The sequence below is a fragment of the Ovis aries genome, chromosome 9 (genome assembly GCF_016772045.2).
Source record: "Ovis aries strain OAR_USU_Benz2616 breed Rambouillet chromosome 9, ARS-UI_Ramb_v3.0, whole genome shotgun sequence".
Lineage (NCBI taxonomy): Eukaryota > Metazoa > Chordata > Mammalia > Artiodactyla > Bovidae > Ovis > Ovis aries.
In genome coordinates this window covers 13,960,302-13,971,603 of record NC_056062.1, presented here as the reverse complement: position 1 = coordinate 13,971,603, position 11,302 = coordinate 13,960,302, and the positions used below count along the sequence as shown (strand labels likewise).

At 52.0% G+C, this 11,302-nt stretch overlaps 1 protein-coding gene across 2 annotated transcripts in view; it reads left to right on the top strand.

The window, feature by feature from the left end:
• IQANK1 (IQ motif and ankyrin repeat containing 1) overlaps window positions 1–11,302 on the top strand; it is a 30,491-nt gene that overhangs the window by 12,452 nt on the left and 6,737 nt on the right. Inside the window, exons 4-13 of one of the 2 annotated variants that reach the window (XM_042253962.2) lie at window positions 1,755–1,888; window positions 2,001–2,165; window positions 2,233–2,424; window positions 2,501–2,626; window positions 10,155–10,294; window positions 10,359–10,413; window positions 10,526–10,618; window positions 10,787–10,895; window positions 10,988–11,081; window positions 11,154–11,288. In XM_042253962.2, coding sequence (XP_042109896.1) covers window positions 1,755–1,888; window positions 2,001–2,165; window positions 2,233–2,424; window positions 2,501–2,626; window positions 10,155–10,294; window positions 10,359–10,413; window positions 10,526–10,618; window positions 10,787–10,895; window positions 10,988–11,081; window positions 11,154–11,288 — 1,243 coding nt within the window. Of the gene's footprint in view, window positions 1–1,751; window positions 1,889–2,000; window positions 2,166–2,232; window positions 2,425–2,500; window positions 2,627–10,154; window positions 10,414–10,525; window positions 10,619–10,786; window positions 10,896–10,987; window positions 11,082–11,153; window positions 11,289–11,302 lie in introns of both variants that reach the window. The other variant, XM_060393647.1, reaches the window with a different exon arrangement.

The following is an 11,302-nucleotide window of genomic DNA, read 5'->3' as shown; positions in this document are numbered from 1 at the left end:
CAGTGTCTGCCTGCTGTCCTTCCTCCAGGGCCTGGTAACCCTAGTCAGTGGACCGGGGCCTCTGGGAGGCTGGAAGGCAGATCTGTGCACACCGACGTGGGTCTTGGGCCCTGTCCTGAAGGGACGCTGGCTTCCCTTTCAGCCGCAGGTGCGAATTTGATTCACTGTGATTTCTGCGCTTCTCACCCCGTTACTGGCATCTCATGTCTCTCCCACGGCTAGGGAGCTGGGTGCCAGGTCAAGGACAGAAACGCGACCAAGTATACTGCGTGCACGTGTCGCTAGGGTCTGTTTCCTGGCACCTTCTGGTGCCTGTCAGAGTGTTTATTTTAAAAATATTTATTTATTTGGCTGCGCTCATTTGCTGACTTCTACATTTGATGTCGCTATAAAATGTCCCAGGAGAGCACAGTTGGATTTATTTCCTACTTGGGTGCTTGAATAACGTTTTCCTTAAGGGCCAGCAACTTAAATAGGACGTATCCGATGCCAGCTGTTCTGCTCCCTGGTGTATTCTTTGTCCTTTTTGTCTTAAGATTCATTTCAGAAAATTTTGCGTGTTTTATCTCTAAATACTTTCCCCATCACTAGACTCCACATTCCAGAGACACTAAGTCATTGTCCTCACTGTGCCCTCACCTGCGTGCCCGACTCTGCACCACGCGGGCTTGGTTTCTGGCTGCTCTTGCTGTAGTTGTTGGCCTGCAGAACTGAGAATTGTCTTCCATCTTTTCTGTGATGACTCTAAAATCTGTCTCCTCGTTCCGTTTTTTCCCTCTTGTCTTTGATCCCTTGAATTTCTGTTTTTATTGAGCTCCTCCCCAGCTTGCGGTGCCTGTGGAGAGCAGGCTCCTCTGCTTGTTTTCCCCAGTCTCCTGAATGCCGCATCGTCTGGCAGCGCGTGTACACCTTCTCCCTGCCCTTTCCTTCACGCTGAGCCTGGCAGCTGGGTCCGCTGCTCCTCTGCTCTCTTAGTTCTTGCTCAATCAAGAACACAAGTTGAGCAGTTACTCTCAGGACTCACCGGTTCTATTACTGGACTGTTGCAAAGCCCTGTAGAGTGTGACTGCCATCACCCCATTTAGAGAAAGGGATCCTGAGGCACAGAGAGGTTAGGCGGTCACACATCACAGGGTCAGAGAGTGGCAGGTGGGTGTGAATGCCTCTTCTAGTTCTAGCGCTGGGACCCTCCGCTGTGGCCGAGTGTGCCACCTGGCTCCAGGCTGAGTGCGGGGCCAATGGATCGCAGGTCCCAGGGGCTCCCTCTTCCGAGCTCCAGTGCACTTGCGGTTGAGATCACCCACTTCAGCCCTGTCGGCCCTGGCTCTGGGTGTGGCCGCCTGAATTTGGAAGGGGTCCTTCTGGCTTTCAGAGGGAGGGAGTCTTTGAGGATCAACAGTAGCTTCTCGATCTTGCTTGGGTTTCTCACCACCATCTCCACATGTCTTCCCAAGCTGCGGGCTCAGAGGGTGTTTGCAGGGTCGCAGCTGTGTCTGGGATGGGGAAGGACAGGCTTTGTGCCAGATATCTGGCTCAGCCTTATTTGCTCTCTGCCGCTGGATTACTCTGGTTTGGTCGTGTGTGTGTGTATTTTAGAACATTTTTGATCCTTTGGTCTGGTCGGGAGGGATTTCGCCTACTCCACTTGCCTTGTTAACCTGGAGCTCTGGCACACCTGGTGTTGGCCCCGCAGCTGCGAGGATCGCCGCGTGGAGGGGAGTCCTGGGATCCATAAGCCCTCTCCCCACTAGCAGGGCCAACCGCGGAGGACCGAGCAGCCACCGTCATCCAGTGTGCCTTCCGGAAACTCCTGGCGAGAAAGGAACTGGCCCGCCGTCAGCAGGAGCTCCAGGACTACCAGGAGCTGATGGAGAAGCTGCAGAGGGAGGTGAGGTCAGGTGGGGCTGGGGGCGGGGCCACAGGGCCGCGGGGCGGGAACTGTAGGGCTAGTCGGGGGTGGGACGCAGGGCTGAGCTATGATCTCACTGGACCTCCCACAGGCCTTCGTGGCCCAGGTTCGGCGCGAGCAGGAGGCGGCCCGGCGGCGGCAGGAAGAAGCGGCTGCGGCCGAGCGGAGGCGGCAGGAGGAGCGGCTGCGCGGGGCGCGCCTGCTGGAGGCGGCCTTCGACGGGAACCTGGGCGAGATCCAGGCGGTCCTGCGGGAGGTGGGCGGCGGGGCGGCGGGGCGGAGGGTCCTGAGCTTGGGGCGCCGCTGACCGCCACCTGGCGCAGGTGGACGAGCTGCTGACCCGCGAGGGCATGGGTTGCGACGCGGCGGGAATGGTGCGGCGGCTGCAGCGGCGCTTGGCCCTGGTGGACTTTGAGGACAGTGGCGGGAACACGCTGCTGTCCGAGGCGGCGGCAGGCGGGCAGTCCCTGGCCATCCAGCTGCTGGCCGAGCAGGGCGCCAGTCCCAACAGCAAGGTGGGTACCGGGGCCCTCGAGGGCTGGGGGTCGCGCCTCGCCATGGCGGGCCCGGCTCAGCCAGCGTGTCCCGCAGGGCGCCTTCGGCCGGACCCCGCTGTACCGAGCGGCCTTTGGGGGCCACCTGGAAGCCGTGGAGGTGCTTCTGAAGCTCGGAGCTGACCCCCGGGTATATGCGGACGACGGGAGCACACCCGAGCAGGTGTGCGAAGGGGGGCAGAACCCCGCGGGACGCTCGCTCCCCCTCTCCCAAAGCTGTCAGGAGCCTGGTAGCGCTCCAGGCTGGGTCCTGACCTTCCTGGACCCAGCAGGCCCTCTCCCTACCTAAGTCCTCGCTGTGAGCCTTCCCGGGAACGCGCCATCAAGACCACAGCTTCCGGCTTCCGCGGTCCTCCTCTGGCCAGGGTTCTTCTCTTCTCCCCGGACCCTCAGTCCACCTTAGAAATACTGTTTCCAAGGAAGATGGGGAAACAGTAAGGCTCCTGGGGGCAGCGTGGGGGCTCAGGGATTGAGGGCAGCATTCGGCCTGCCCATCTGGACCCTCACCCTCAGAATTTCCCCTTTTCTGAGAAAATTGATCCCTAAACCCCTTCTCCAGGTGCCTCGGTCTGGCAGCTCCTCCCTGGCATCTGGAAACAGCACCAATGGGCCTTTTCCCAGGCCCTCGGCTGGAGACCGGGGGCGGGGGGGCTGGATTTCTCCCGAGTCCTGGAGGCCTGGTCAGATAGGTAGCCCAGGACCTCTGGGAACAGCTGTGAAAGCGGGTCAGCCAGTGCCACCACCTTCTTTAGTGAGTTTGAGTGGAATCTCAAGCCCCGCCCCCGAGCCGCAAGCCCCGCCCCCGGTCCTGCTCCAGGGTTGCCCTTTTGTCCTTTCCTCTGCCCTTCTCCGCTCTTTGATAAGCAACAGAACAAGTTTTAAAAGACCAGCAGAGACTTTGGTTTCAAACTACTGCTTCCATGCTAGACGAAGGAACAATAGTGAGGCCAGGAGGACGGAAGGACCTGGCCACAGCCTCAGGGTCGCTGGAGTGAGGAGCGCACAGGGAGGCCCACCCCTCAGATGCTGGTGCCCTGGTGGGCCCGGGGCTGAGGGCTGGAGAAGTGTGCAGGCTGAGGGGTGTTGAGGAGGACGTGGAACCCACTGGTGCCTGAGTTTGGGGGAGGGGTGCAGGGGGTACTGAGAGGAGCAGCACACAGCTGGGCAGTGGGGAGCCCTCTGGCTGTTGGGAGAACAGGGACAGTCTCTTTAAGAGGTGGTGCTGGAGCAATTGGACGTCCACAGGCGAAGGAATGAACCTCGACCTAAACCTTGCACCCTATAAAGAGACTAACCCAAAGTGGATTGTGGATTTAAATGCAAAACGTAAACTCTAAAACGTATAGACGAGCACAAGAGAAAATCTTTGGGAAAGATTTCTTAAACAAAAAGCACAGTCAGTCTATAAAAGAAAAATACCTTGACAAATTGAGCTTCCTCAAAATGTAAAACTTTTGCTCTGCTGAAGCCCCTGTTAAGTGGATGAAAAGCCACAGAGAAGGAGAAAACCCCATACAGACCACACATCTGATCAGTTCAGTTCAGTCGCTCAGTCGTGTCTGACTCTTTGCGACCCCATGAATTGCAGCACGCCAGGCCTCCCTGTCCATCACCAACTCCCGGAGTTCACTCAGATTCATGTCCATCGAGTCAGTGATGCCATCCAGCCATCTCATCCTCTGTCGTCCCCTTCTCCTCCTGCCCCCAATCCCTCCCAGCATCACAGTCTTTTCCAATGAGTCAACTCTTCGCATGAGGTGGCCAGAGTACTGGAGTTTCAGCTTTAGCATCATTCCTTCCAAAGAAATCCCAGGGTTGATCTCCTTCAGAATGGACTGGTTGGATCTCCTCGCAGTCCAAGGGACTCTCAAGAGTCTTCTCCAACACCACAGTTCAGAAGCATCAAGGACCTGTGTTTACAATGTTTATCAACTCTCAAAACTCAATAGTAAGTCATACATCCAGTGGCTGTATGTATGCACATAACTGATTCGCTTTTGCTGTACACCTGGAACTACCGCAACACTGTAAGGCCACTATACTGTAATAAGAATTTTAATGAGAGTTCCAGAGGTGTGTAGGGCACCTTTGGGGATCCAGGGAATACGAAGTGAGGAAATGCCTCGAGGCTGGGTCAGAGCACCCGTCAGGATGGAAGGAGGGAGTACCTAGACTGTCTCCGCCAGCCTGGGCAGGAGCTCTCACAGCGTTTGCAGCCCTGGGTGGGGTACTTGGAAGGACCTTGCCTCAGTCGTGAGGATGAATGCTGCTCTGGTACAGCCTCACCAATCTTAAGGCAAGTCCCAAAGGATAAAACTTCCCAGGTAATTTAACTGCATGCCAAAATTCAAGAATATGTATGGAGATACAACATAAACAGCTCTTAACAAGACACAATGCACGTTGTCTAGCACCAATTAAAGATACTGGGCATACAAAGGTACAGGAAAATACGGCCATGAGAAACCTTGGCCAGTCAAGGCAAACGCACTGACGTGAATGTCAGAGTTAGTGTGAAAGGCTTGTAAACAGCTATTGTGACTGTATTCCAGATGCTCAAAAGATTGAATAGAGAATGGAAGACATAAAACACTGAAATTCTAGAGGTAAAAAAGACAGTGTCTGAGATGAGAAACAGAAAGCTATGGATGAGATTAATGTCAACTTAGAACAGAGGTAAAGGTTAGCGAATTTGAGGCTTACAAAATAGAAACTACTACAAGTACTAACACTCAGAAGAGAGAGCAGTTCTTCCAAATGGCGAGAATCCATGAGCTGTGGGACAGTTTCAGGAGGCCTACTGTGTATGTAATTAGAGTCTCCAAAGGAGAGAAGAAACAGAAAAACATATATACTTGAAGAAATAATAACCTTAAGGTTTCCAAATGTGATAAAAGGTATAAACCGTACTCCTCAAATCTCAAGAAACAGGAAGGAAAATCAGGCTAAGGCACAACGTGATAAAATTTCTCAAGGCCAGTGATAAAGCAATCTTAAAAGCAGCCAGAGGGAAAAAGACATGGACAGGAAAACAGAGATAAGGATTATGGCAGACTTCTTGTTGGAAGGAGTGGAAGTGAGGAGAGAGTGGGGCAGTGCCTTTAATGGTACTGAAGAAGGAAACACATCTTGTCAACCTTGAATGCGATACTCACTGCAAATATCTTTCATAACTGAAGGCAAAATAAAAGACATACCTTTGCAGACACACAAAAGCTGAAAGACTCAATCACCAGTGGACTCACACTATAAGAAACATCAGAGGAAGCCGTACCAATAGAAGGGATGCCGGATGGAAATATGGATCCACTCAAAAGAGTGAGGAACACTAGAAAGGGTAACTACACAGGTAAATATATGAGATATTGCCTTATTATTTAAACTTACTGAGAATGTAGTTGAAACAAAAAATAGCAGCATGTGTCATGTGGTTTTATCACACATGGAGGTACACATGCTGAAAACTGCACAGATTATGGTTGTTTGGTTCAATTGTGTGACACAAATATAAAGGCTGGCAAGGGGAAATGAAACCTACTGTGGAAGGTTCTTGTATGTGAAGTGGTACAATATCATTTAAAGGCAGACCGTCATAAGTTACAGGTATATGTATGCTGGAAGCCCTAAAGCAACTACTAAATATCAATAGAGTTATAGAGCAAAAAAAGAGGAAAAGGAAAATAATACTAGAACCAGTAGAAAACAGTAGCAAAGGGTAATTTAAAACTCAACCATATCAATAGCTTCATTAAGTGTAGAAGGTCAAAAGACCCCAATTAAAAGGCAGATTGTCTTTTGGATTAAAACAAAAATCCAGCTATAGCGACTTGCTGGTGGTCCAGTGGTTGAGAATCCACCTTCCAATGCAGGGGATGCAGGTTTGATCCCTCGTCAGGGAGCCAAGATCCCATGTGCAGAGGAGGAGAGCAGCTGCCGACCCCGCTTCAGCACCTGTGAGCCACAGCCGGAGGCGGCCGCACCGCAACAGAGGGCTCCGTGCCAGGCTAAAGACCCAGTACAGCCAAATGAGTACATGTTTCTTAAAAATTCAACAGTATTCTGCCATAAGAAACAAACTTCAAAGACACAAATAGGAGAAAATTAAAAGGACAGGACAAATGTGCTGGGATAACACTAAGTAAAGAGAGCTGAAATGAATATATTAACATCAGAAGAAGTAGATTTCAGAACAGAGAGTATTACTGGGAAGAAAAGAATCATTTCATAAGGACAGACGATTCATCAAGAGGACAAAAGAATCCTGAATGTTTTTTGCAGCTGTACATGAAGCAAAACCTGAGAGAACGACAAGAAATAAATCCACAATCATAGTAGCAGATTTCAGCATCCCTACCTCAGCAACTGGTGAAACAAGTAGAGAAGTCAGTAACGCGGTGGTTTAGTCGCTAAGTCGTGCTCGACTCTTGTGACCCTATGGACTGTAGCCCGCTAGCTTCCTCTGCCCATGGGATTTTCCAGGCAAGAATACTGGAGTGGGTTGCCATTTCCTTCTCCAGGAGATCTTCCGAACCCAGGAATCGAACCTGGGTGTCCTGCACTGCAGGCGGATTCTTTACGACTGAGCCACAAGGGAAGCCGCCTTGTAGAACTGAGTGACCTCAGCCACGAGCTGTGCCTCTGGCCGCCATCCCTTCATCCCTCATCTGTCCCGCTATCATTGTTTTCATAAATTTATCCACTCAATCCAATCATTCTTCCCTGAAGTGGATTTACTGTTTCATCAGTTCACACCTTTTCTTATTAGCTTATGAGTCATTTATTAATAAACTTGCTGGTCTGGCTACTAGCTACTGTATCTGTGTCACCATTCCTACCGCCTTAAGCCATCCTCATTTATTCATGTGTTTAACTATCAATTCACACAGCTATCCATCCATCCATTCACACACCCACTCATGCTGTTTACTTGAGAGAAGTAAATTTTGAGGGAAACATTTTTTTAAATTCTCTTTAAAAAATTTTATTAGGCTGCACCAGGGTTTAGTTGTGGCATGTGGGATCTGGTTCCCTGACCAGGGATTCATCCTGCACTGAGAGCTTAGCTGCTGGGCCAGCAGGGATGTCCCACACTTGAGAGGAAATTTTGAGAAAGCAGGGACTGTGCTTTTGGTTGTCACATGAAAGGCAGTCACAAGTTGTGTCAAATGATTGGACTGGATTCATCTATCCATTTGTTCAAGCATCTTATCTAAGTTATTCATCCATTAAATCCCTTCAGTTCAGTTCAGTTCAGTCGCTCAGTCGTGTCCGACTCTTTGCGACCCCATGAATCGCAGCACGCCAGGCCTCCCTGTCCATCACCAACTCCCGGAGTTCACTCAGATTCATGTCCATTGAGTCAGTGATGCCATCCAGCCATCTCATCCTCTGTCGTCCCCTTCTCCTCCTGCCCCCAATCCCTCCCAGCATCACAGTCTTTTCCAATGAGTCAACTCTTCGCATGAGGTGGCCAAAGTACTGGAGTTTCAGCTTTAGCATCATTCCTTCCAAAGAAATCCCAGGGCTGATCTCCTTCAGAATGGACTGGTTGGATCTCCTCGCAGTCCAAGGGACTCTCAAGAGTCTTCTCCAACACTACAGTTCAAAAGCATCAATTCTTCGGCACTCAGCCTTCTTCACAGTCCAACTCTCACATCCATACATGACCATTGGAAAAACCATAGTCTTGACCAGATGGACCTTAGTTGGCAAAGTAATGTTTCTGCTTTTTAATATGCTATCTAGGTTGGTCATAACTTTTCTTCCAAGGAGTAAGCGTCTTTTAATTTCATGGCTGCAATCACCATCTGCAGTGATTTTGGAGCCCCCAAAAATAAAGTCTGACACTGTTTCCACTGTCTCCCTATCTATTTCCCATGAAGTGATGGGACCGGATGCCATGATCTTCGTTTTCTGAATGTTGCGCTTTAAGCCAGCTTTTTAACTCTCCACTTTCACTTTCATCAAGAGGCTTTTGAGTTCCTCTTCACTTTCTGCCATAAGGGTGGTGTCATCTGCATATCTGAGCTTATTGATATTTCTCCCGGCAATCTTGATTCCAGCTTGTGCTTCATCCAGCCCAGCGTTTCTCATGATGTACTCTGCATAGAAGTTAAACAAGCAGGGTGACAATATACAGCCTTGATGTGCTGCTTTTCCTATTTGAAACCAGTCTGTCATTCCATATCCAGTTCTAACTGTTGCTTCCTGACCTGCATACAGATTTCTCAGGAGGCAGGTCAGGTGGTCTGGTATTCCCATCTCTTTCAGAATTTTCCACCGTTTATTGTGATCCACAGAGTCAAAGGTTTTGGCATAGTCAATAAAGCAGAAATAGATGTTTTCCTGGAACTCTCTTGCTTTTTGCATGATCCAGAGGATGTTGGCAATTTGATCTCTGGTTCCTCTGCCTTTTCTGAAACCAGCTTGAACATCAGGAAGTACACGGTTCACGTATTACTGAAGCCTGGCTTGGAGAATTTTGAGCATTACTTTACTAGCATGTGAGCTGAGTGCAATTGTGCGGTAGTTTGAGCATTCTTTGGCATTGCCTTTCTTTGAGATTGGAATGAAAACTGACCTTTTCCAGGCCTGTGGCCACTGATGAGTTTTCCAAATTTGCTGGTATATTGAGTACAGCACTTTCACAGCATCCTCTTTCAGGATTTGAAACAGCTCCACTGGAATGCCATCACCTCCACTAGCTTTGTTCGTAGTGATGCTTTCTAAGGCCCACTTGACTTCACATTCTAGGATGTCTGGCTCTAGGTGAGTGATCACACCATTGTGATAATGTGGGTCGTGAGCTCTTTTTTGTACAGTTCTCCTGTGTATTCTTGCCGCCTCTTCTTAATATCTTCTGCTTCTGTTAGGTCCATACCATTTCTGTCCTTTATCGAGCCCATCTTTGCATGAAGTGTTCCCTTGGTATCTCTAATTTTCTTGAAGAGATCTCTAGTCTTTCCCATTCAGTTCTTGTCCTCTATTTCTTTGCATTGATCACTGAAGAAGGCTTTCTTATCTCTTGCTAATTTTTATGTATCAATTCATTATTTCATCCATTCATTCAATTAACCCACGAATCCTCATTCTTTTATCATTTAATTCACTAACTTACTCATCTGCTCCATCTGTCCATTTCTCTCATCCCTGATTTTGCACATCTTTTAACTTTCTTTTTAAATACAAACCACATACTGAATATTATACAAATCAAAGTTGTGTGGCTCGATTAAACCCGGATTAACCTCCTGAGTCCAGAAATGAAACGCTGCCAGGCCCCTGTGCCCCATGCTGAGAAGCCCGCCTCCTTTGGCCATTCCTCACTCCAGAGCAGGAGCGGTGGGGCCTGGGATGGGTGCAGACGAGGGCTGTGTCCTACAGATGGAGGTCTGCGAGGGGACAACAAAGGCTGCAGCCAGGACCCTGCAGTGGGGGCTGGTGGGTGGGGTGTGGAGAAGAGCAGGTTGGGGGATGCGGAGCCTGAGGTTTCGGGAAGGAGGCCATGGGGACCCTCCAGGGCCCGGCTTTGTGGGTGTTGATCATGATGGTCAAGGCTCCGGGCCCCTCCCTGGCCCACCATCAGGGCCGCCTTTGTGCCCCGGGGGTGTCCTGTCTGAAGTGGGACTGTAGCACCTCCCCAGGTGAAGAAGAGGCGGCCCAAGCTCTTGACCAGTGGCTTCTCTCGCTAGGTGGCCTCCCTGGACACGGTGGTCAGTGTGCTGCAGTCGTGGGACCTGAGCCTCACAGACGCCATGCTCCAGAACATGGAGGCAGAGCGGGAGCGCCGGGCCCAGGAGGCGGCGCGGCACCAGGAGGCGGAGGCCAAACGGTGCGGCAGGTGGGAGGCAGGGGGGCTGGCTCGGGGCTGCTCTGACCGCTCCCCTCCACTGCAGCATGAACCTCAAAGTACAGCAGCTGGCCAAGGATCAGCAGCAATGTCACCAACAGGTGAGCCGCCCGCCCCCGGAGGGGAGGTAGGGCGGGCAGAGAGCTGGGAGCGTGGAGGCGCCCTGCGGACCCCCAACCTGGTCCGGAGGCCGGCTCGCCCCCTGCCCCTCAGCTGCAGCAGGCCTACTGTGAGCTCAACCGGAGAATCGCGGAGCACGACCAGTGCGAGCAGAGGGGCGCAGGCCTGGCTGCGCTCACGCTGCAGGTTGGCTTCTCCCCCGCGGACCTGGGGAGCCCTACTTCTGGGCTGTCAGCTTCCAACAGCTGCCTTTGGAGTGGGGCGCCCCCTCTTCCTTAGGGGTCCCAGCTGTGCACAGCAGGCTGGTGTTGGTGTCCAGCCTTGCCCTGAGCAGAGCGTGGGGCCCCCCTGCAGGCCATCAAGGATGCAGAGGAGCAAGTGGACAGGCTCCAGCAGGAGGCCCAGAAGGCAGAGGAGGTGCTGGCCCTGGCCAGGCTGGAGCTGCGGGAGCAGACCCAGGAGGGTGGGTGGGGCGGGGCTGGGGCTGGAGCGGGAGGGCCCCTGGGGGTTATCTGGGCCGCTCCTCCCATCGGCCCCACATTTACATCCCCACAGCAGAGGAGGAGGTGCCCGGGCTTAAGTGCCAGGTCAGCGAGCTCCACGATGTACTGATGAAGGACGTGGGTGACCGCATCCGCGCAGACGGCAGGTCAGTGGTCCCGGCCGGCCAGGGGTGGGCTGGGGTTCTAGCAGATGGCAGTGACCTGGAGGCCGCCCCCAGGTGGCCTCTTGTTATCGACCCTTCAGGCCAGGCGGCCACCTTCCTGCGCTACCAGGACACCAACTACGTGGACGCCGTGAACCCTGACCACCTGCGGCCGGAGAGGATCCGGCTGGCGCTGCTGGGGGCGCTCAGGTGAGGTGGGCAGA